This window comes from Heterocephalus glaber, unplaced genomic scaffold (genome assembly GCF_053883595.1).
Source record: "Heterocephalus glaber isolate CG9 unplaced genomic scaffold, H.glaber_assembly_v1.0 deba00001550, whole genome shotgun sequence".
Classification (NCBI taxonomy): Eukaryota; Metazoa; Chordata; class Mammalia; order Rodentia; family Bathyergidae; genus Heterocephalus; species Heterocephalus glaber.
The window spans coordinates 2,650,456-2,677,096 of record NW_028258343.1 but is presented as its reverse complement, the minus strand read 5'-3'; the positions used below and the strand labels follow the sequence as shown (position 1 = coordinate 2,677,096).

The 26,641-nt window shown below is 38.5% G+C and overlaps 1 protein-coding gene and 1 pseudogene across 11 annotated transcripts in view; one reads left to right on the top strand and one right to left on the bottom strand.

Annotated features, from left to right (window-relative positions):
• Positions 1-26,641, top strand: part of Map7 (microtubule associated protein 7) — a 165,174-nt gene that overhangs the window by 46,884 nt on the left and 91,649 nt on the right. The window contains exon 1 of one of the 11 annotated variants that reach the window (XM_087190231.1): positions 20,880-21,146. The exons of 9 other annotated variants lie outside the window; for them this stretch is intronic. In XM_087190231.1, the coding sequence (XP_087046357.1) occupies positions 21,125-21,146 (22 nt within the window). In that variant the 5' untranslated portion in view covers positions 20,880-21,124. Of the gene's footprint in view, positions 1-20,879; positions 21,147-26,641 lie in introns of those variants that run through there. One more of the 11 variants, XM_004871483.4, reaches the window with a different exon arrangement.
• Positions 1,737-2,637, bottom strand: LOC110347051 (translation machinery-associated protein 16 pseudogene; annotated as a pseudogene).

Genomic DNA, 26,641 nt, shown 5'->3' with positions numbered 1-26,641 from the left:
CCTCCCTCCCTGCTCCTTCCAACTGTTGGTCCACTTCCCGTTTGCAGAAGATCTATTTTCATCATTTTTTTCCATCCCCTTTCCCTCCCTTCCCTCCTCCCTTCCTCCATCTATTTGAAAAAGATCCCCCTATGTCCTCTTTATCTTCTGTTTTATATACCTTCTATATATGTTATGTATATGTGTGTGAATATATATTTTAATTCCTCATATAAGAGAAACCATGTGTCTGACTTCACTCAGCATTATGATCTCAAGTTGCATCTATTTACCTACAAATAACCCAAGGTTATCTTTCTTTATGGCAGAGTAGTATTCCATTGTATCTGAATATCACATTTTCTTTATCCCTTCATCTGCTAATAGGCATATATATAGGTTGTTTCCAAAAACATGCACATGCATATATCTCTGTAATATGATGCCTTTATCTTTTTCAGAAAGCTCCCTAGAAATAGCTGGATCAAAGAGAATTTCTGTTTTTAGTTTTTTGAAGAATCTCCACACTGACTTCCATAGTGCTTGTACTAAGTTTACAAGGAATACTTTTTTTAAAAAAGTCCCCCCATGTGTGTGTGTTCTCACATATACTTCTCTCTTGTCATGATAATAAACCTGTGTATTTAACCCAAAGATCTGGATGACATGAGTTCAAGCCTAGGTGACAATGACCAAACTAGACCAGTTCACACATATGATGGTTTGAGTGTGCTTTTTTCTGAGAAGATTCAGAGCTCCTGAACTTCTCTTGGAGAAAGCTGTGGCATAGTTTAGAAACCACTTGTCTGGAGTAAGATAGGTGGTGCTAACATCTACCTCTTCTCCTTGGAAGAATTTGACTTTAATTTTCTGTGTGTTCAGGGAGGTTAGAAGGGGCTAGATATGGACAGTAGGTAAGCAACAGTGATAAATATAAAGAAGGTCAGTGCCATTGTAAGACAGACAGATAATTGATAGGTTGATATCAAAAAACTTACCATCTTAAACATTTTTTTAAGTTATAGAAATGAACTTTATTTTTAATTTTCAGAAGTATAAAAGTTGTAACACTTTGTATAAATTGTTAACAATTTAGTTGATACCTAGTTAATCTCACACAGCATTATTTTTTCCTTTTCTTGAAAACTTCTACTTGCATCCTTTAAAAGACAGAGTAACATATATTAGCATTTAGTAAATTATTTGAAGAGCAAAATTCTAGAATATCCATGTTTGTCATGGTACTTGAAATATGTTTAATATATTAATTTAAGTAATGTGTCTCAGAAATAACAATTATAATCATTAGTTCTCTAACTTTAGGTCTGAATAAAACCTATCACTTTTCACAGTGAGAAAGCAGAAAATAATATAATAATCAAATGGAGCTCACCTGAAATCACTTAATTCTCTCGGGCCTTTAAGAGACAGGGCCTGGTGGGATGTCATTATGGGACCCTTCCATTTTCTGGCTTCCTGTCTTGCCATGTGATCTTTTCCTCTCTTGTGCCCTCCCACCACTGTGATAAATGCACCATGAGGTGTACCAGCAAGAGGAGGCCTCACCAGAGCCAGCACTGTGCTCTCAAGACATTCAGCCTCCAAAACCATGAGCTAAATAAACTTCTTTTCTTTATAAGTTATCCAGCCTCGGGTATTTTGTTATAGTAATGAAAAACAGAATATATCTTCTATTTTAGCAACTTAATATAAATGAAACACAACTTTCAGTTTTAAATAAAAATTACAATACCATATTTGAAACTGCAAATGTGATTCACATTATGAGAGAGAATGAGTTAAACAGCAAATACTAGATAATTATTTCTCATGAGTAATGAGTGTGACTTAAAGTTCTCATATTACTTATTTTCAACTCAAGTAAGGACAATTAGGCCACAAGAGTCATTTCTTTATCTGAGTCACTTGATTCGCCTTTTAGTTCCAGTTGCCTTAAATCTTTGTCTATAGTTAAATTCTGAGTTTTCTTCTTGTGCTTCTTAGCAACTGCATCATTCACACAAAGTTTTCTCATTTTAATGTTTGGCAATTTCTTCAGATCCAAATCCCATTCCCTAAAGGTTTTCAGACTTCTTGCATGTAAAATGTCTGGAGTCTCAAGGTCTTAGCCTTCGTATTGCTGTCGTTCACGCTCCATCGTCTGCTTGATGACCGTCTCCCAGGCTTGATGGCGCCTTCCCTGCCTGTCCTTGATGCTGTTGTGTAACTCAATCTGCTCCAGCTCACTGCTGAATCGATTTAAATACCTTTCAATTAATTCACAAGCGTTTTTCTTTGAATATCTCATTTTGGGGGGCATCCAGCTCATTTTGAAACCACTGCAGTTTTTCACCAATAAGGTTGAGACGTAAAGCCTTTTCATTCTTCAATTTTTCCTTCTTGTCTTGTTTGTGGGCCTCTCTTGTAATTTGAGCAGCTTTTCTACTATATGGGTGGATGATTTTTTTCTGTGCTTTTTCCCTTTGGTGCTTTAGGCTTGGTGACGTCCTGGAGGCCACAGGGGACCTCCGCATTGCAGACCGCACAGGCTCACAGCCCCGAGCGGCGGCTCTCACGCCCGCTCTCCAGCCCAACACACGTGGGGCCACTCAACTTAAACATTATTATTTTTTTTTGGTACCGGCTATCGAACTCAGGTCCTTGTGCTTGCGCAGCAGGCGGCAAAACCACTGAGCTAAATCCCCGGCCCCATCTTAAACATTTTTAAGTGTGTGATTCAGTGGCATTAAGTTCATTCACATTGTTATTACAAATAGTATTATTTAACAATGGGTTTTCTGTGCAAATACACCTACCTTGCTAAGCTGGAGATCTCTTCCCAGAAAAACCATGTATCTCATCCCATAGACAATACAAGTAAAATGTATCTGTTGAAATAACTTGAGCACATCAATTCATTTTTACAATACATGGAAGACTCAATATTACAGCTGCCATCAAATCTGTTACTAAATTTATCAGGATTCTTACTGCTGCATATAACATCCTGTGGCTGCAGACTTTGTGGTGGCAGATCCAGGTGTTTCACAAGTCACTGTCTCTTCGAAAGGCCCCAGTCTGAAGGCACCTCCCACAGCAGGCTTCATTTTACTAACTCAGTGCAGTGACTATTGATTTCCTGTTATGCTAAGCTAGGCTAGCTCATTTTATGGATTTCAGCCTCTAGAAAAGAGAAGTGGTTTTTATATCTTACAAATAACAATGGTAAGGTATTAAGAACTCTTAAGATCTTAATTACTTATAACCTGAGACATGGGTGGCTTGTACCATCCCCATTCTATAAATGTGTAATCTGAAGCTCAAAGGTGAAATAATAGCCTCATGGTACTAGAGCAGGGTTTCAACTTATATTGCAGAATGCTGTAGGTTGTTAGACTCTAATGCCATTCCTAGATTTATGGGGAGTACAACCACAGAGGAGGGCAGGGACCAGGTACAATTCTTGACACAGAGATACTATGTTTTGTATTACTAGATCCAGAGACTGTAAAGCAAGTGATTGCATATGTTACATTTGGTGCCTGTAGTATATCTATTCCATGGCGTCTTGCACGATAGCTGTGTGCTTACTTGTCCTAACTATCTTGTTGGAATATAACTCCGTGGGCAGGGGAGCAGAACAGAGAATGTCTACACCCTCTACCCACCCCACACCCTGCTGAATTTTCCTAGCAACTTAGTTAAACATTGAGAATACAGATTATTAATTATATAGAAGCTCTGGGTAAATATGTGCCATGTCCAATGAATGCATTTCTAGCTTATTTATTCTGCTATTTCTCCCTTAATAATGTCCTTCCTTCAGATCAGAATCTGAAGCCAAACAGAGCCAGAGAGTCAGTCATGTGAGGAAGATTACAGAAAATTCCTTTTAATGTAATTGCTTTGGAGCCCATCTCAATATTTAAATCTAGTATTTTCATTCAGTCAATACAAAAAACTTAAATATTATACTCACATCATAAAATTGATTTTGTAAAGAAGAGAGAAATATGAGAGCTCTACTTTTACTCTGTTTTATTCTGTAGCTTTGTTTCTTACTCACTGGTGCTTCTAACCTTACACCCACAAACACAGTTTGCTGGCTGGGTTGTTTCCCTTCATCCGGGCTGTTTGTGAGTAATGGCTGCCCACTGGATGAAGTAGTCATCATGGTCAACTGGGTGATGCCATTTAATAGACTGGGTTCAGGCACCGTGGGGTGAGAAATCTAGGTCACCAGTCATCAACAGCTTTGTCCTTGGGAACAAGAGGCTTGCTGGTCATCGTCTGTCTTTGCACAAACAGCTCCTCCTGGCACTTGAAATCATTGGCATAAATTGGGTCAAGTATGAGATTGAACTATATGAAATTGCCCTATTTAACTATTTCGGACCTAACATGCAACTTCATGTTGTTCTGCTCAGCATAAAGTACAGTGAAGGAAATCTGTTCAAGTTTTAGACTCATATAATTTTTAAAGCTTTTTATTTTAAAATACTACCTGTTAAGAAGAAGCCCAATAGTCTTGAGAATTTGTACAGTTAACACCTTTCACTTTTGGAAACATTAATGACCAAAATGACACAAGAAGGTAGAGATAGATTTGAGGGTTTCAGAAAAGAGTTCAAATACAAAAAGCATCACAGTCCTAACTACAGTAATGCCACAAGTTTTTTGCAGCATAAAATTGCATCTAAAAACAGTGGTCATGGGAAGAAGGGAAAGGGGATGGACACATGGAGAAGGAGGGTCTACAAGTCAAAGTCTGCCAGGCAGACCTAAAGTGGGACAGAGTCACTCCAGGCCCACAGAAGCAGTGCTGCTAGGAATATGCCTTTGAGTACTCCAAGTAACACAGGCAAGCCAGGTGTGGTCGCACACACTGGTTATCCCGGCTACCTGCGAGGCTGAGGCAGGGGGATTGCAAGTTTCAGGTCAGCCTAGGCAATATAGAGAGACTCCATCTAGAAAATAATAAAATAAAATGACTCCAAGTAGGAGAAGTAGTATCTGGGCAGAGAATGAATCACATAGATAAGTTTCTGCTTCCCCATCCCAAAAGGGTGCATTAAGACTCATACCCTGAAAGATGATGCTGTTTCCTGATGTCTTAAACCAGGTACTGGGAGATTTTGTTTCTGCTTTACTATTAGGGAAGTAAAATATAAATATCTGAAAACAATAATCCATGGCATGCTTGGTAATATTGAGTTGTGATCAACTCATTTATTAGGGGTGGAGAAAAGTAACTCTCACCAGATCCTTTGGTGGTCTGAAGAATGATTGGCAAAAGAGGGTTCCAAATGTCCAAAACGAGGGTGATAAAATGTGAAAATAATGTGAGAGCATGATAACCAGCTTTCCACTTTCCTTATGATTGGCTGAGTTTGCCTCTTGCAGTGTACAGAGGTTAAGTTTAATGAATAAGATCATATTGTATCTTATTGACATCAATAGCACCCTTGTATTGTTAAAACAAGATGTAAGTTGAGCATCCTTTATCTAAAAACTCAAAATCCATCATAATCAACAATGTGAAATTTGGGGTGGTACTTAGGATCAGACCCAGGGGTACCCTACCACTAAGCTACACTCCCAGCCCTTTTCTATTTTTTAATTTTGAGATAGAGTCTTTCTAAGTTACCCAAGTTGGCCTTAACCTGTGATCCACCTGCCTCAGCCTCCTTAGTACCTGGAATTACAGGCATGTACTACTACATCTGGCCCACTGTCTCTGAAACTCTTTCAGTGACTATGATGCCACAAGTATAGAATTCCACATCTGACCTGTGATGGATCACAGTCAAAACACAGGAGCAATAATGTGCTGTATAAAATTACTGTCAGGCAATGTGTATAAGGTGTATCTGAAACATAAATAAAATCTGTATTTAGACTTCTTCATCCTGAAGAAATACCATGTATATGCAAATATCCCCACCCCACCCCCCAAAAAAACTCCATCTGAAACATTTGGTTCAAAGCATTTTGGATAATGGATCCTTAGCTCTTATAAGAATAAAGTAGCTTTTCCTTGGATATCTTATTTCACACAACTAAATTACATTATCTGAGTTTTCTCTAACTATATAAGAAAACCTTCCTGATGACTTTAAGTGGGTTGTTCTGCCATCACATTGTGGCTATTTAGGTTGCCTGTGCTACTTCTATTTCGGAAGCAAAACCTAATAGTTTAGGATTAATAATCACAGCATGTGATTGTGTAAAAATTAATGGTTAGTGTATTTTTCTTTATGTTTTCCATGTAGACACAGAATGATTTTTACTATCAGCTCATGAGGTTGTCTTGTGGCCGTTTGTGAGGACAAATATATTTGAAAGTGGAATTGGACATCTTCTTTGGCCCTCCCCAAGTCAAGAGGGCCTTGTAAATCTGAGCATAATTGATGCTTCCCCAAGTGTGGTGTCATGAGCTCACTGTTTTCATTCTTGTAAAGGGCTTTGTTGTCTTGGCAACTGTGACTAGGTTTTCACAACCATATAATGAGAAATAGGTTTAGAGTCTTCAAATTAGAAAATTGACAGAGAGAACTGCATCTTATTTGGCTTGTAGTTAAAAGTGTAACACTGTAGTTGACGGCAACATTTATATAGTTTTAAATCATGTTATTCTGAAATGAAATTCCTAAGTTTGGAAAAATACTGTCATTTCTTTAATCACAGATCAGCTTCTCTTTCTCTTGATATCCAAGCTCTTTTAAGAATTTTTGAGTTCTTTATGTCTTTTGTATCTGGCTTCTCCAGGTAAATTCTCCCTTCCTCATACCAGACCCATCGCTCATGTTTTTATACTCAGACCCACAAGGTGCACCAGAAGCTCTGCTGAGCAGCTTCCCTTCCCCAGCCCTAGCCTGTCCTAGCCTTTCCACCTGTTGGCAGCTTTTAAATTGGTCACTCGGAAGCATGCACATTCTCCTTCGTAGAAGACAGGAGATTGCCATGTACAATGAGGTAATCTAAGGCTATAGTCTTAGGCAGGAGTGGAAAAGAAAAAAGAAATCACTAATATTAGGGATAAAATGACATACTAATTAGGTATTTGCTAGTTAATACTAAAAAAAAGGTTTTTTTCCTGCAGCACTAAGGATTGAACTCAGGGCCTCAAAGTGCTCTACCACTGAACTACCTCCCCAGCTCTTTCTTTTATTATTATTTTTTAATTTTGAGACAGGGTCTCACTAAATTGCCCAGGCTGGCCTCAAATTTGTGATTCTCCTGCCTCAGCCTCTGGATTTGCTAGAATTACAAGCATGCACCACAGCGCCTGGTGGAAACACAACCTTCTAGTTGAAGATGCTGAGTTGCCTCTCAGGTTAAGAGTGAATGTATGCAATTCCTTACCTGTCAGTACAGCACACACTGATCTCCCCTGCGACATGGTGGGATGAATTTGAAATTTTATTTTTAAAAAATACAAATATTTTATCCTGGGAAGATAGAGATAAGGCCATAATTTGGAAACTACTACAGTTTGTCTTCTCTTATTAAAATCAGAAATTAGAAAACAAAATTGCAAAAAGAGAGGTGTGAAGGTAAGCATGGTCTATGTGGGGATTGAAGGAAACTATGCATAAAATTTTAAATTTCTGGGTTGGTGAGGAGCCCTGGCCTAGTATTCATGAGGCCCTAAATGTGATCCCCAGCACCATGATAATTTTTTAAATTCCTACCTATGTCTTGCTTATGTTTTCTATTGTGTAATATTTTATATTTTAATAACAAAAGGAAAGTTTTGTGTCAGTGATCATTTTCTTTTCTTTTCTTTTTTTCCTGGTACCAGGAATCAAACTCAGGACCTGGTGCTTGCCAGGCAGGTGCAGCACCACTGAGCTATATCCCCGGGCCAATCATTTTTTTCTCGGAGCACTCCCTCTTTATAAAATGACTTATATGTAGAAACATATGGTTTGCTTTTGCTACATTTGATATTTTTAAAAAGGAAAGAAATTTCTAAAAAGATTGCCCAAAAAGTCAATATTATTTTCAAACTGTAGAATAAAAATGTGAGAGAAGTTAATATTTAGCATATGTTTTTTCCCAAAACTGGAAAAACTTATACAGGAATATTATCTAGAAGCTATTTAAAACTATAAAACATGATTTTTGAAAATGAAATCATACAGACATTTACACCTTTCATAAAATGTTATAATTGGCTGAATATGAACATAATGCGAAAGTGAAGTGTAAGCTGACTGTTTGACATAGGGTTCCTCTTTTTGGTAGTGTTTGGAGGGAGACCTTTGCGGTCCAACTCAAAGCATCCTTTCTGTCATCACTAACAACCAGAGCACAGAAAATTGTAATCAGAAAGTCTCCAGATAGTTCTCTTATTACTGCCTAAATATTTGAAGATTTAACATGTATTTTTCTAATGAAAAAAGTCATAAATATCAGTTTGTTTAGAAAATATAGGAAAGGGTTAAATTTGTTTTAAAATCATCTATAATCCCACCATCTATACATAGCTACATTAACATTTTGGTATATATCATTCTGGCTTTTATGAAGATGTGCCAACAAAGTTGGCATTCCATGACATAGCAGTGGTGGCAAACCTGTGACACATGTGCTGCAGTGGGCATGCAGAGCCCTCTCTGTTGGCATGCAAGCCAAGTCACCCCAGCAGCCAAGCATTGGATGACAGTTGTTTTTCTAAACTAAAACCTCAGTATTCAGGTTTAATTGCAGTGTTGGCACTTGGTGAGAAAGAAGTGGGTTTGGGGTTGCAGTTGGGCAAACTTTAAAAGGTTCTTCGTCCCTGCCATAGGTGTTTGTAACCCGTTTTCTTTCCACAGCACCAGAAGCATTTTTGAGACATTCTTCTGAGATAGTTAGGATGGATAGCCTCTTATTTGAAATTTCATAGGCAAAGAATTGCGTTTCTTTGATTACTGGTAATGTTAAACCTTTACATGTGCTTGCTACCATTTTCCTTTTTTGCATGAATTACATGTTTATTTCTTCTGACTTTTTAAATTTTCATCTAGTCCTAAGGCCTCACACATGCTAGGCACTGAGCTACACCCCAGCCCCTTCTGACATTTTCCTTTTTTTTTTGGTACCGGGGATTGAACTCAAGAACCTTGCCCTTGCAAGGCAGGCGCAGTGCTGCTGAGCTAAATCCCTGGCCCTCTTCTGACATTTTCTATTGGCATGTATATATCTTTTTCTTTTTACAAATAAAAACTTCCTTTTCTATTCACATGTGTAATAGATGCTTTTCCATTTAGCATTAGCCATTTAATATTGTTACAGATTTTTGTCATTTGTTTAACTTTTTGTTATATGTGTTGATCTGGGAATGGCTCTCACAGATCCACACTAAAATGCTTTCAAACAGCCAAATGACCTGTAAATGGTAAACTCATAAGACCTGGTGAACCCTAAAGCCTGAGCTCTGGGCACGGCCACCAGCACTGCCAGGAAGCCAGGGCAGGACTAAGCCAGCTCAGAAGCACTCAGCCTGCTCAGTCTAACTAGGTCAGCCTGCAGCCCGGCGCTCCCCATCTGCGGGGCTATTTTTGTCCCTGTTTCTTCTTCCTATGAAAATTAGAATTGAGAAAAGCTACAGATGCTTCCCGTATGGCTGCTATTAGTGAAATTATGTACAGAGGATTTAATTTGAAAAAAAAGCAGAATAGGTAGACTTGAATGATTTAGGGACTTGGAGGACTGTGAAGGACAGACACTTCAGCAGTCAGGGCAGCCCCATCTTTCCAGGGAGGCTTCAGTGCACACAGGCAGTCATCTGCCTCATTCTGGGGAAGCCATCTGATGTCTGTGCCCGTGCTTGTCTCATAATACAGTGCAGTGCAGTTCTTTGCCAAGGATTTGAACATATTTCCAACCCCCACCACACACACCACTTTTATGCAGATGAATATTTGCTAGGTTTTTGCGTTCTTTTGATGACTTTCTATTGGATTTAATGGACAGATAGCTGCTCCTCTTTTTCCTACACCCAGGATTTAGAGAGACCTTTACATTTGCAGTCAGTCATACTTGTTCTTGCAACTCTTTGACACAGCAGTGAGCAGGCTATGATGGTTTATCACTTTAACTGGTCCATTAGATGTACTCGACATTTCTCAAAGTTCTAGGAAGAGGGAAAACAATGTTCATCCACATCAGACTTAGGGAGCCTACTAATGGAGTTCAGTATCTATTTTTGCCATCTGTGAAAGTGCATTATGGATTTATATTTAAGCATAAAAAACTTAAGTGGAATTGATCATTAAGTCATCAAATTTAGTTACCGTCTGCTAAAGCAATCTGATGACCCCCTAAATTTTATTTCCCCTAAACTTCCAATCAATGTGTGGCTTATCCCAGTATATTTGGCTTACAAAGAGAACTTACTGCTATATTATGTTCATGTTATGGGAAATGTTATATTAAAACCATATCATAGCCGGGCCTAATGGTGCAAGCCTGTAATCCCAGCACAGGCAGGAGGATCTCCACAATCTCCACAAATTGGAGGCCAGTCTGGGCTACATAGTCCAAGAGTCCAAGGCTGGCCTGAATTAAGTAAGAACCTGTCTCAGATAAATAAATAAGTAAATAAATAATCCATGTTTTATAAGTGTTCTTTAAAGAGAATCTTGCAGTAATATAACTTACAAGCATAGCGTTATGACGTTGGCAAAGTGTATCCTATAATTACTCCCATAATAGTAAATCAGTAAATGAGAGAGAGAGAGAGAGAGAGAGAGAGAGAGAGAGAGAAATTAGTAAATTACTTGTTTTAAGCATTCTAGTGCCAAGGAGGTCACTCAGTGGTAGAGCTCTTGTGTAGTATGCATAAAGTCCTGGGTTCAATCCCAGAACACACACAAAAGAGAGTTCCTCAAAACATGCAATATAATTATTTGTGCTCTATTCCTCAAAAGAGTAAACATAGTCTTTACCATTTTCCAAATGCATTTAATATCCCCTTTTGGGAAGAATGACTCAGCACACTCTCAGGAAACCCTTTTGGATAAGTGACTAAGAATCTCAGTATTATGATTTGCAATTCAAGAACCACTGATCATATTTAGATTTCTTTTATTTTGCAGTATTTATAGATATATTAATATCTATTCATACACATATGTACACAAAACATAACCTGGAATATTAAGAAAATGCCTTTTCAACCCCACATTTTTTTGTATGTACCAAGTATTGGTAAGGAAAGATGATGAATTCCACCCACTGTCTAAATGTGTAATAATTGAGGTGGTAAAGAAGGCATTAAGTAGCCACATCCTGGAATTACTGTTTTGGGAAAGAGAAGGAAATGGAGAAAGATGGTATTTTCTTCAATTACCAATGGCACTAGCATTCTTGAGAGCTTGTTTGGAGGGTCTAGCAGAAGAGCGCAGCTGCTCGTATATCCTAACCAAGGCAATGGTCCCCCTCTGTCAGGGGAGGTCGTCCTCTTCGACTAAGAGTACAGCTTCGGGAGGGACGCCCATGGAGCAGTGAGGGAGGAAGAGGACACCCGCCTGGCCAGCCAGATCAGCCAAATTAACTCTGGTGATCAATGGTGTGACAGATGTCACAGCCAGATCGCCCTCATATCTGGCACTGGCATTCTTAATAAGGTAAATTGTACTGTGGTCCAAATAAGTAGCCTTTACTCTGTAATTCAAGATTATTATATTTTACTCTTTAATAAAAGAATATCCCATTAGATTTCATTTTACTTTATGATACAAAGTATGAAATACATTTCTCTTTGTTTTAATGTTGAAGAGCAGTACCCATTTTTAATTTGTCTGGAGCTACTCAATGTGAGGTCCATGCTGATGCCTGGTGGGCAGTTCTAACCTTACTACACATCCATCTTTCTGGGCTGAATTCGAGACAAGAATCTCCTGTCAGTTGATCCTTGGTGTAGAGAATTGCTCCCTGAAGTCCCCCTAGCTCATCTGCTCTCCAGTAGGACAGATTTTATTCCCCTTTGCCACCCTCAAACTGTTCTTTGGGCCAGTGAGCTTCACCCTCAAACTCTGCTTTGCTCAGTTTTTGTATTTATTTTTGGACAGCTTACAATTAGCCAGCTGGATTGGGGAAATAGCTCATGGTAGAGCTTACCTAGAATGCAGAGACCCTGGTTCAATCCCCAGCACCACAATAAACAAACAAACACACAAATAAAATTTGGTAACTGAAAGTTTCTTTTCCATCATGTCAAATCTAATTTTCTTTCGAAAATATCTGAAGGTGAGCCACTGTGGAAAGGAATACAGTAGATTTTCTTTTTCCTCTGAAGTTCATAGCAAGGCAGTTGTAATTGGATGGAGAGGAGTAGAAATGAAGGCTTCTTTCCATTTCCATCTTTTGCCTTGAAGAAAATGTTCTGGTTTATTTTTAGAAAACTTTTTCATTTGTAATGTGTATTTTACACTCAATTCTTTTTCCATTTTAATTAATGTTCTTGTGCATATAAAGAAGTGAAGAGTTGTGTTTATTTTTTTTAGAATCAGTCATGAATAAGGACTTGATAGCCATGGTTTAAATCTTTTTTCTTTTTTAATGGTTTTTCACATAATGTCAGACCTACAGAAAAGCTGAGAAGTTGCAGAATGATTATAGTTAAACTGTAACTTAAAAATGCACTTGTGTCTCTGCTTAACACATTGTCACAAATTTTATCTTTTTGGTACATCTTCTTTTCCTTCTTGATTCTTTTTTTTTTTTTTTGGTACCAAGGATCGAACTCGGGACCTTGTGCTTGCAAGGCAGGCGACGGAACCACTGAGTTAAATCCCCAACCCTCCTTCTTGATTCTTATCCTCAAACTTGTTTGATGCTCAGCCTGCTCTGTCTCAGTGTTCAGCCCACTGCCAAGGTGCTGTATGTGTCTATTACCTCTGTATGCACTCGATTCACAGGCACCACCTCTACAATGTCACACCAGCCACTCAAGCCCACCCCACTTGTCTGGCCATACCATGCCTGCTCTCCCAGATCACACAGTAGTGGCTGAAGTGATCTCACCACTCTACACTTGCCCTGTTCATGTCTACCGCGACCTCCAGGCAATCTATACAGTGGCCACAGTGACCTTTTCTAATTATAGGTCACATTCTGCTTGAATCTTTTCGCTTTTCAGTAGTGTCCTTTAGATTTTGGTATGAAATCCTTACTCTAAGCCACACTTTCCAGAGTTTCTTCTTTCTCACCACATTTTAACCTGGTTGACTTTCCTTTTAATCTTCAGTGCTCGCTCTGGCCTCGGGGTCTTTGCTAATACTATCCCTCTGCCTCACACACTCTTCCCTGGCTTTTGGGATGACTGGATCCTCCCTAACCTGCCTGGCTGCTCCCTCAGAGAGGCTGTCCCTGACTCCCTCCCTACCCCAGTGTTGCACTGTTTTCCTTGTAACTCTCACCATTCATATGTTATATTCCCTGGATGTGAGAGTCTTGGAGAACAGTTCCTAGCATACACCAGGCTTTTGGTAAATACCAGGAACTGGTGAATAAACTACCACTATCAGGGTGCAGCAAAAGGGCTCTCTTTTGCAAAATATATTAAAACCCTTTGTTTCTTTTTCTTTTCTTTTCTTCTTTTTTTTTTTTTTTTTGGTACTGGGGATCGAACTCGGGTGCTTGTGCTTGCGCAGCAGGCGGCGAAACCACTGAGCGAAGTCCCTGGCCCAAAAGCCTTTGTTTCTAACAAAAGACCTAGCAATTTCTTTTGTGGGATTTATCATTCAGACATTTTATAAGGTTTGTACAAGTTCAACAGGTAGCCTTGTTTGTAACATTGAAGAATTAGAAACAACTTAAAATTTGGAAATCTCCTACGTAAGTTAAGGTGTTCCTTATAAGTCAGTATTGTGAAGCTATTAGTAAAAGTGTTTTAGAAACATACTTGTTACATAGATGTCCAGATATCAAATATATTCCAAAATACTACTCACAGGAAGATTCTACTATTTATATTACACATCCATACATACATACATAGACACACACACACTTTGTGAACATCTACAAGAACAGCTACTAAAATATTTACAGCAGTTATGTCAGAATTTTTTGATGGCAGCCTATTTATGTTTTCTATTTTCTACACTTAATATTTATTACTCATCTAATTTATAATGTTTTGAAATACATGCCTCCATACTGCTGGAAATTGACCTATGTACTAGAAGATAGGCTGTTGGAATTTGGGGTGTCTCTTGAGGTTCAGTTATACACAGGCTGGACAATAGTCTGATAGCCCTCCCGTCCTGTGCTGATGATGCTACAGCAGGTCAGTCAGTGTGTTTCAGGGCTTAGAGAAAGAGGGCACGAGATAGATTCTTCTGTTTGGGAGAATCAAGCTGGACTTCATGGAGGGTGAGGGCATTTGCCTTGGCTCTTGAATATTTGGAAAGTTCAACAACAACAACAAAACTGAAAGAAACTCCCAGGTGGAAAGAAGAGTGGGGGAAATCATGAGGCAGGATAAAGCAACAGCAGATGCATCTGTTATATAGAACACAGGGTATTGAGGCAATGGGTAGAAATACAGTGATATGCAAGAAGTAGGTGGAAACACTTTGCAGTGGCCTTGCTTTGTAAGCACTTTGGAGACATGGTTTGAGCTGGGGAATGGTGAGCTACTTGAGCTGCTTTGTTTGTTAGGGTGACTAATCCAACTGGCTGTAGATAGATGATGAAAAAGTCTAACAGTGGTGAAGCCAATTTGTAGGCTGATGCTAGAAACGAAGTGGTGATGCGAGTTTAAGCCCAAGCTCTGTGCCCAATATGTCAAATAGGCTGCATGTAAATTAGGTTATAAGAATTTATACTTTTGGGTATATTAGAGTTGACATTTTTACTTCTTTCCGTTTCTCAACTTCTGGTGCCATTACTTCTGCTGCTTGCTGAGAATGTATAATACATATCTAGGGCTACTAATGAAAGCCTGAATGGTCATAGCCTGAGATAAACAAAATAGGAAACACCAAATTATGAGTTTTTGTTTTTTAAATCAAAGATGTAAAGGTAGTTTACATCTATAATCCCGTCTACTCGTGAGGCTGAAGTAGGAAGATACAGAGTTCAAAGCCAGTTTGGGGAACTTAGTGAGACCCTTTTCCTTTTTCCAAAAAATGTAAGATGTTTTGTGCAATTCGTGTAAGAGTGTCTCATGTATTGTAGTTCCTGGCAGTAACCTAGTCAGTGGTGGCAAACCTATGGTATATGTCCTGCAGCCGGCTGTTTGTTATTAAAGGTGCTAAAAGCTTCCCTGTCACTGACCTAGGTATTTTAGCCCCATGTTCTGAAGGTGAATACCTGGTTTTGGTTTGAGGAAATTAAAATTAACAAATGGCCCTTTTGAGACTAGGTCAAGTTCCTTATTTTAATTTCTGATCCAACACAGGACTCCAGCTGTCAGGCTCTCCCATTAATCCTCTCTATCAGCAAAATCCCCTCTGAAATACATTTCAATTAACTTGCAGGAATCAACAACAAAAGGTGGAGAGCTCAGAAACATCTGGTTGTAAGTTTCCCATGTGGAAGTGGACATTTGCACCTTTTAGAAGTCATTAAAAATGCTTGCAGAGGGCTGGGGATTTAGTTCAGTGGTTTCGCCGCCTGCTGCGCAAGTGCAAAGACCCGAGTTTGATCCCCGGTACAAAAAAAATGCTTACAGGGGCGGGGATTTAGCTCAGTGGTTTCGCCGCCTGCTGCGCAAGCGCAAGGACCCAAGTTCGATCCCCGGCATCAAAAAAAAAAAAAAAAAAAAAAAAATGCTTGCAGAGATAGCATTTTATCAGACATTCTCCACCCCACCCCCCACCCCCCAAAGGAGGAGGTGGTACTAGAAAGAAGCAGTTGGCTCTAGCAGTTTTAGCCTCATTGATCTAGATTGGACAACTTGACGTTGCCAAAATGTTAGTAAGGACTTTTGCTTCCCGCATAAACACTATTAATAACGTCCGTGCATTTATCCCTAAGCCAGCTTGAGTCTCACAGATGCCATAGGAAAACTGGCTATAGCTGATGGTATGCATACCAAGAGGGTAGGAAGAATAGTGGAAGGCTTGATTACAGGCATAGTATCAATATATAAAATAATAGTATCACTTATTCATTTGGTAATAGTTTAGTATTGGCTAATACTGAGAAACGTAGAGGGAAATTGTTTTCTGCAATTTGGTCTGTAGGAAAGATTGCAGGGAAGTCTACATGTGCTTTTTTTTGGTATCGGGGATCAAACTCGGGTCCTTGCGCTTGCACAGCAGGCGGCGGAAACCATACATATGCATTTTGATAAGTACCCAAGTGTGTTTCACTTCGTATCCTAAAGAAAACAACTGTGTAGAGAGTCCATTTTTAACTGAATTGGGTTTCTCTTAGACACCGAGCACCACAGTTTGTGTCACTGTCCAAGGTACTATAAAATTGGGACTAAAAAGGGAACGACATCTCTTTCCAACATCATAAAGATCGTGTCCTCTGGAAACCTACCTACAGGAGAAGAAAAGAGAATAGGTAGCAATCGAGAAGTAAACTGTGCTACATGACATTGTAAATGTTGAAAATAAATGCTTCCCAAAATTATGCTTACTTCTTGAACACAAAGGAAATGAAAAATCCTGAATGGAGATGAAGAAGAGGGCGAGAGAAAATGATATGCTGCAGTACGCTAGGTTGACTTTAGGATTTAAAGCAGTTTGGATGTGAACAAATACAACTACCAACAGAGCAAAACCAATTTGCAGCAGCTCGTAACTGAATGAAAGGGATCTTTGAATTATGTAGATCGTGTAGATCTCTGTGTTTATAGCTTTTAAATTTTTCAGCCCCTCAAAACCCCAAATTCCTTTTAAAAATGAATCTCTGCTTTTACTTTTCTGTTGCTATAATTAATACATAAGTGAAGTCTACTTCTCAGCATTTGCCTCTTAAAATAGAAATAGCCAAGCTTGTAGCATTTTTACGTTAGATAAACATTAAATGCTGCCAAACCCCAAGAGTTGATAATTACGATGGTTAAATGTACTTTGTATGATATTTCTGGTACAAAATATTTGAAAGCCAGCAAGAAAAAATAATTTAAAATTCTCACAAATAATGAGAATGCAATGTAAATATAGTGTTTTTTTTCCAACTAAGGGCTTAGTCAATCTCTGTGCTTGCAGTTATCTGGTAGAACAGCTAATCTTCATTTTTTAATTTCTACATGTGTTCCTTATTACACATACATAAGTGCCCGCCACTACCCCTCCAGTTTCTGATATTTTCTAAAGAATTCAAAAGAAAGCAGGATCACACAATTTTGTGTGGAATAAAGCTTTTTTAAAGACAAGCAGAGATAGGTAGAGAAATGGAGAGATGGGTTGTCAAAGGGCACTAACTTTGCATTATGAGATGAATACGTTTTGGGAATCTAAGGTACAGCAAGGTGAAGATAGTTAATACTATGTATTAAATCCCTATGTATTAAAATTTGCTAAGAGAATAGATCTTAAGTGTTTTCAACACACACACTCATAAAGTGATAACTATGTGAGGTGATGGAAGTGTTAATTAACTTGATTGTAGTAATCATTCCACAGTGTGTGCATATAGCAAATAATTATGTTGTACACCTTAAATATATAGTCTTAAACAATTATATGTCAGTAAAGCTGGGGTTGGAAGAACAAGCAGAAATGCTATCATATATCTCATAGTCTCATAGAATTGTTGCTATTTCCCTTCAGTGCTTGCATTCTAGTTGTGTAGAATAGAAGTGTGAGGAGACAGTGAACAAACAGACACTAGGTCAGATGGCAAGTATTCCTGGTGAGTCTGCTTGGATAGTATTAGTGAAGGCAAGAATTATATTACATGTGTTTATTTTCATAGGTAGTGTTACATTTTTCTTTCATTTGAGCGTGAGGAATAAAAATTTGTTTTAACATGAAAAATAAAAACAAAAAAGAATTGTTACTGCAGGTTAGAAGTTCCTGTTTCTTAAAAAATCAGTAGCAAAAGGTAAAGGAAAAATGGGAAAGGAAAGAAAAGAGCAAAAGAACAAATTTCAGATTGGAAAAGAGAGGAAATACTGGGCCGGGGATTTAGCTCAGTGATTTCACCACCTGCTGCGCAAGCGCAAGGACTTGAGTTCAATCCCTGGTACCAAAAAAAAAAAAAAAAAGAGAGAGAGGAAATACTAAAGGATATGTACTGCTCCACATTTTACTGTGTCAGGACAGGGCTGCCTTCTGTTTTGAGGATTACAGCACAGACTCAGATTGGAGAAGAAAGTTAATGGGCATGATCTCGAACACAGCTGTTGGCTGAAGCTGGGGACAGCAGGGTGATATAGGGGAAGAAATGAACAATGAAGCCCATTGGATGTACGTGGATTTCTCCATTTTCTCAAAAAGCTGATTACCTGCAAGTTCCTGATTCACCAACTCTTCTAACAAAATATTTGCCATATTTTATATTTGTTAAAGGTTATCATGTGATGTTGACATGATAAACAAGCTTTTAGGGGGCCAGGGATTTAGCTCAGTGGTTTCGGAGACTGCCTCACAAGCACAAGGTCCTAAGTTCAATCCCCGGTACCAAAAAAAATAAATTTAAAAAAAAAATAAACAAGCTTTTATTTCCCTTTGATTTATGTATTTATTTTGAAACTGTGCTGTATTTAGAGGGTGATTTTTATTCCTTGAAATTGTAAGCTATCAGTTTGATATTTATCCATCTGCCACCGTCCAACATTGATGAGGTTTTGCTATGTCCTGAAAGAAACCAAAAGTTGAGTGATAAGCTGAGGCCTTAGCCTTGAATAACAAAAATGGTGCATGTAGTTAGGATTGTGCCTTCTTCTAAGCTAGTTACTGTGTCATGTACAATTTAAGATGATTCATAGTTGGTAGTACCCATTGCTCCACGCACTGGGGCATAGAAATCTTCAGCCGTTTGTCATTTATAAAACCCTTTATTCTTTCCTCCCTTGTTAGCATTCAGCTGTCTTTCTGGATGAATGCACCACCATTTAGTTCCAAAACTGTTGTTCCTAGGGGAAGAGTGGGGCACTGTCTCCACACAATGTCCTCTGCTGTCTGTCCCTGCCTTTCTTCTCTCCTTGCGGTACCAGTCCTTTCCCATCTGAAGGCCACACTGGCCTGAATGTTTGCCGGGTGTTTGGAAGTGAGATGTCACCTTCTTAGAGAATAGACGCTGCAGTGGAATATAGTACAGTATAGGGCTGTGGTGGCGAACCTATGGCACGAAAGCTGCAGCAGGCTGTTTGTATCAATGAAAGCTCTCAAAGGTTCACCCTCACTGGTATAGGGATTAAGAATTGCCACTTACAGATGTCCCTCAGAACCCCAGGGGCAGTGGTTCCAGGACCCTCCATGGACACCTACATCCACAATTGCTGAAGTCTCTTCTGTAAAGGGCTATCTGCATGTAACCTGTGTGTCCTCCAGTGTACCCTAAATCATCTCTAGATCACTTACAATATCGAATGCAATGTAAATGCTGTGTAAATAGTTGTTATACTGTATTGCTTAGGAATAATGACCCCCCAAAATCTCTACACAGTCATTACTTTTTTTTTCCCAAACACTTTCAGCCCAAGGTTGTTTGAGTCTGTGGATGCTGAGCCTGCAGGCACAAAAGGCTGACAGGACCAGCTTCGACCAGTTATTCTACTCTGTACCTCTGACTTATCTCTTCTGTGGAATTAGCATCATCGTAGGGTTATTGTAAACTTAGATCAGTTTACGCATGTTAAAAACCCTCATAATACTGTTTGCCACACAGTGGTAGATCAGTAAGTTTCAGCTTCCATGCACATCAAAGAATTATCCAGTTTTTAAAAGTCAGTAGTGCCAGGTGAAGCAGTAGATGCCTGTAATCCCAGCACTTGGGAGGCTGAGGGAAGAGGATTGCTGTGAGTTCGAGGCCAGCCTGGGCTACATAGTGAGACCCTGTCACATTAACAGATTCGTTGCCAAGTAAGGTGGGAGCTTGAGTCTCACCCATTTTAGGAGCCCTGGGTGGTCTGGTCTCTACTAGGCCAGGTCAGCTGCACAAAAGTGCTAGTCAGAAGCCTGAAGGATTTTTTTTTTCTTATTAAAAGAAAAACTGCATCTTCTAAATTGGGCCCAGAGCTCCCCAAACTCGCTACATTAATTGGTTTTATTCAAAGTATTCTAGACCCCATGCTGAATGTATTTAAATTCCTTAAAGGCAGGGCAAGGATTTTTAACATGATCCTGTTTTCTCAGGCTGCCCTCTGTGACCTATACAAAACTCCCTTTTAAAGATAAGCCTAAGCAAAATTGTGGTACAAATAATGAATTCAAAGTTCACAATGCAATTTTTCACTGACTGAAAACAAGTAAATTAGGAGGACCTACATGTAACTCATCCTGAAATAATTTTTAAAGCTTTAGGGCTTGAATTCATTGGTTCTTCCTCTCTTCTTTGAGGATCTTTGGACTTTTTCAGAACTTGCTAAAAGTCAGTCTTCAGCCCACTGAGCAAAGCAACTGCACTCCATGCAGTTCACACTGGCCGCGTGTCTGTCCCTGATGACGCAGGGGGAGAAAACAGAGGTCTCTGCCTGGCTGATTCTAAATGACCGCTCTTTTTCAGAAGCTTCTGGGACGAGAACAAAGTCAGCCATAAGCATTGGGTTTTAATTGTCATTTTTCATGCATCTGGAAACCAATGGCAGAAGAGTCTGGAGAAACAGTAAACGATGCTTAGATGGTTTTGGTAAATAATTTTGGTGTTGATATGAGTTTCATGCACCTCCTATGTGGTGCTCTGGCTGAGCTTGAGACCCGAGACCAGGCTAAAGTTTAGCAACTATTTCTTAACCAGGAAAAGCCTCCCCTACTCCAGTCCACACCTATTTGAGCTTCACTGGCTCTTTTGAACAGAAGCTGTTCGCAGCTTTTACTTGGTTCAGTGAACAGAGTTCCTGTTTAAAAGCAGTGGCTGTGGAGTGGTGGTCTCTTTTCCCTTCGCTTTTCTCCCAGTGAACTTCAACTGTTGAGAAGTAAACAGCCCCTTCCCTGATTATTCAGTCTTTGCCTGGCTGTGGGACTCAAGCGAGAAGAGGGAGACATGCAGATATGTTGCAGCATATTCAAGAAAGGTTTTTAGGATGGAAGATGCTAAAATGGACTGTAAGTTCTCTGGCTCAAAATGTGTTTTGGAAACCTTAATAAGAATCAACAAGGATTGATCTTTAAACCTGTTATAACAAATTAACATTTAACAGGTAGAAGTATAGAGCAGGAAATCTTTTCATAGGTTCTCTTGTGAAAGGAAAACTAAAACTTGGTTTTAATTTTGTTAAAAAAAGAAATGCGGGAGTTTAACTAAAATGATCTTTGTTATGTTATGTAAGTTATGAATTTATACTTTAGTCTTTATGTCCTGGAAACTTGTGATAGCCTCTATGGAAATTAAAGGCAAACCATATTCATTCTCCATTTTCCTTGTTCCTACTTTTTACTTTTGGCAAAAGCAAAATGAAAATACTAACAACTTCAAGGGCCTTCTTAAGGAAACTGCTAGATGTGCAAACTACACACACACAATTGTGCTGTCCAAAGAAAATTTGGTACATAATTTATTGATATTTTCTTAGCCCTCTTAATATTTGTATCTGGACAAGATCAGCAGGATTTTTGCATTATGATTGCTTTCTATCTAGATGGGTATATTTGGGGAGTTATGCTTCTTTTGGTTTTTGGTTTTTTTAACTTAGTTTTGCTTTTTATCAGAGACATTGCCTACATTTTCTACTTATGAATGCTTTCATTTCCCTTGCAAGTAAATAGTGAATCATGTATGAATGTTACAGAGAAAACTACAAGCATTGGAATCTAATGTGCTACATTTTGGAAAACTATTTTTTTCACTTTGGTTTTTTTCTCTAAGAGTTTCCTTGCATGTTTCATCAAGCTTATGCTTTAAGAGTAATAATGATGCTTCATTCACTAAATTATTATCTATTAAAGTATATATGTTCATTTTCATACACAGCATTTGCAAGTTTTATTATGAAACACTGCTCTAGAAAAGAAAGAGGAATTGTATGTGGTTACTGGTACTATGTTTAACAACCATGAAGAGATGGGTTATTAGAAGTATCTTTGGAGTTGGATGTTTTAGCTCTGACATTTACTGGTTTTGTGATGTCAGAAAAATTTATACTCCGTAAGTGTGTTGGTATCATACAATGGGATAATCTCAAGTTTTGAAGGAATTATATACATACAGTACATTAAAGATGAGCAAAATGCCTCCCTTAACATTTTTTCAGTTAAATGACTTTCAAATTCTTTTTGCCTTTAATGACCCTATTTTATGGAGACATATCTTCCTAGTCACAGGACTGGGGCTCAATGGTAGTAGCCCAGCATGCTGAAGGGTCTGGATTCTGATTCCCCAGTACCACCCAATAAAAGTTTTATATAGTATTTAAGTACTAGAATAAGGTATAGTTGGTGAGTAAGTACTGAGTTTCAGTATTATTTAAATGTGATAAAATAAGATTGCTAACAGTTTCAAATACAGGTTACTCAGTAAGGAAACTGGATAAATATCCAACTGATAAGTTGAAATTGAGGGGGCAGATTTTTTTTTTAAATCCAGATAATTGGTCAGAAAATATAAAAATACTGCATTTTTACTTGGTGCTGGATTTTGGTACTACTTTTCCATTTTCCATCTTTTAACTTGATTTTGTGTAGATCCTGCAGAAGCAGAAAACATGTTTCATGTTTCCATAAATTCAGATTTCAGGGTAAAAACCGTGGCTTTATCTGGGGTAGAAGTGACAGAGCTGCAGCCCCACTGCCCACTGACGGAAGTGCACACAGTTGTGGGGAAAGAACCTGCTTTCACCATCCAGCCACTCGCCGGAGAAAAGGGGAGTCAGGAAGGAGTGACCCCTCTAGACAAAAGTTGTCCTCTGCTGTGTTTGGTTCTCCTTGGCACTGTCCTCTTACTGCTGCTTTATGTGTATGGTCTCCTTCCTGCACTGGAATGAATGATCCATGAGGGTAGAGAATTTTGTCTGTTTTGTTCACTCTTGTATCCTGAGTACCTAGAAGAGTGCCTGGCAACCAGCAGCATCTAAGCAATCCAACCCTAGTCTTTTCAAAAGAGCAAAGAAATAGGAGAGGACACACCTAAACTTTTTATTAATTCCACTAAATGACCAAAACAGATACTATTTTATATAAAATCAAGAGTCTCACTACAGGAGAATGTGCTAATTATGTCTATAGCTGACAAACCACATTGATCTCCTCCAACTTTTACAACAAAGAAAGGTCAACAGAAGTGTTAATATCTAGTTATAAATGATGAACAGTGTTTCCAAGGAGAAAAGAAAGCCAGAGAGCTTACTTCCTTCGCAAAAAAGTGTTAAATATACTCTAAGAAGATAATTTCATGATAAAATGCCAGGGCATGGCTCAATAACATCCTTTCTCCTTGTAGGAGAGCAGCCTCCCTCATGCACTGAAGGTCACGTCGCTGGCACTCAAGCTCCTTTACCGGGAGTTTATGTTGGCTATGTTGTAGATGCTAAAAAGCTTGTTAAACAAGGCACGGAATAAAACACCAGCCATCCTCCAATTTACACTGCATCTACAACTTGATCAAGACAGAGTCAAAAGACTAAATGTGAAAACAGCCCCAAAGTGTACTGTTAGTGTGAAGACAGGCAAATCTCACTTTGCCTCTGAGCCTTAGTCTCTTCCTCTAGGAAATAGCAGCGATAATGCCTGCTCCAGCCAACTTAGAATGGTCAGGTGAGGTTGTATGTGAAGTGTTTTATAACCCATAAAGCACATTATACAATGTTGCTTGGACATAAACTAAAAGTGCAAGTTCTCAAATAATTTTAAAGCATGATGGTTCTGTATGTGTCCAGATACTATTAGTTTTGGTGGGGGAAACCTCACCAAAGCAGTAAAAATACTAAGGTACAAAAGTTCTTTAACAGCCAGGCATGATAATGCATGCCTGTGATCCTAGCTACTCAGGATGCTGCTGTAGGAGGATCCCAAGTTAGGCCAGCCCGGGCAACTTTAGCAAAACCCTGTCTGAAATAAAATTTTTTAAAAGGTCTAGGGATATAGCTTAGTAGTAGAGTGCTTGCCTGGCACAAGTAAGGCCCTGGGTTCAGTCCCAAGTTCCAAGAAACAAAAAAGGTGAGAGAGAGAATAGAAAGAAAGAAAAGAAAACACCATAATGCAGTAGTTAAAATAATGGGTTTTAAAGTTAAATTGATATGGATTTTAGTCAAAATTTAGCCATTTACACTGACAAATTACTTTCTTGAACCTTAGCTTTCCTTTCTGCATGGTGGGGAAAGAATTACCTAGTGTGCAATCTAATTGTGAACAATAAATTGAGTGTCATTTAAGCCAAGTTTAATAAATTGGTAAAGTTTGAGGCATCTAGTACAGTCTGAAATATAGAAGATACTCAATGAATGACAATGCTATTGTGGTCATTATCTTAATTTATAAGTATCATTGGATACTGCATTGTCTTTTCAATGATACAGATAAACTGTTGGCCACTATTACTCTGAAAACCTAATAGAAATTTCCTTAGAGAAATGATTCTGATTTTCTTTCACTTACTTTTTCTGAGTGTGGTGATGCTTATTTAAATTAAGTGGTCTTTGAAACAAATATCAATAAAATTAGTTTTCAAATACCATCATTCAATCACCTAAACCTCCTAAGGTCTCAGAGTTTGTTAGGTTAAATGGAGTTTAATGTGACCTGTCCACAGCAAACCACACGGATGTTAATAGGGAACATGGACCGGCAGGTGTGTTTCAAGGACAGAAGTTAAAGTTCTTCTTCTAGGAAATGAATTTTTCACATGAAACTTTTATGTACACCAGCCAAAGAGTCAGTCAAACTTAAAGATAAAAATCTGCTGCATATGTTCTAACAATGAGATAGAATGAAAAAAAATGGAGAGACTTGAAAGGAACATCAGAGTAGTAATATACATGGTCACGCCACCTGAAGGGGCTGAAAGTCCAAGCCTGAGCACTTACAGTCTAAGGTACAGGCCGTATAGTACCAGCCACCAATCAGTTCTCATAGCATTTTGCCAAGTTGCCTGGAGAATATTCCCAGAACTGAAATCTTAGAACTGAATTGCAAGTATTTGTATACCATCTTAACAATATAATTTTTTTTCTCAGAACCTCAAGGTAACATACATAAATAAATTTTAATTGACCTGCAGGCCAGTTGATCCTTCAAAACTTAGGATTTGATTTTTAGTACATAAGAATACAGACATGAACAATTAGTATGTGGCTGGTTGGCATAAACAGAAAGTTTTATACTGTTTTGATACCCAAGGCAGTTTGTTCACTAATAAAAGTCCTAATAGTGATTAGAGAGGATAATCTAAAGTGAGTAAATAAACTTCATGGTATTTGTAGTTAGAGGTGTTGATCTATACCTTTTTCAAATATCTAAAACAGTTTTTTTGGTTTTCTGTTTTGTTTTGTTTTACAGAGACAGGATCTCACTAAGTTGACCAGCCTGGCCTTGAACTCATGATTCTCTGCCTCAGCCTCCCAAGTGCTGGGATTACAATTCTTAAAGTCATCAGCATTCTTAATTAGAAGTTTTTTTCCTTTAAGACCCACTATTTTAAAGGATCATACCAAGCTGTGTGTGGTGACCCATGCCTAGCACTCTGGGATGGTGAAGCAGGAGGATAACAAGTTTGAGCCCAGCCTGCTCAACTGGAAGAGACCTTTTCTCAAAAGGGGGTAGGTGGCTGGGGTTGTAGCTCAGTGAGAAGACAGAGACAGACACAGACAGAAAATGCCATCAACTAATTCTGCTTTAGAATGTTCGGTTATATAAATGTGTTCTTATTATCTTATCACAGACAAAATAAAATTGCCTGGCCTGAATAGCAAGTAACATGTGATGAAGGGCCAAAAAGGTAAAAGTTAATATTTAAGCTTCCCACTTTACTTGATCTAATATTAACAATTCAGAGGTTTCATGTTTTTCTCTTAGTCTGACACTTATAAGGCACTGAGTCAAAGGTTAACATTTTTATGTAACATTACAAGATTTCTTGGGATGGGGTGTATCTCAGTGGTAGAGAGCATTGTGGGTACCACCTATAGTACCAAAACACCCCCCAAAATTAAAAAAAAAACAACTTACTTTGAGTATTTGAATTTTGTAGTTTACTGTTCTGATAATCAAATAAGCAGTTTAAATATTCAAGCATTTAAACATGTTATAAATGAATAGACACTTCACAGAAGAAGTACAAATGGCCAAGAAATGCTCAGCATCACTGGCCATTTGAGAAATGCAAATTAAAACAATACTGAGATTCTATCTTATCCCAGAAAGAATGGCCATCACCAAGAAATTAAATAATAAATGCTGGTGGGGCTGTGGGAGAAAAGGAACCTTCTACACTGTTGGTGGGAATGTCAACTAGCACAACCACTGTGGAGATCAGTATGGAGATTCCTCCAAACATTAAAACTAGAAATTCCATTTGACTCAGCTATTCCCCTTCTAGGTATCTTCTCAGAACAGTTAAAAACATCATGGGGCTGAGGATTTAGTTCAGTGGCATTGCACCTGCCTTGCAA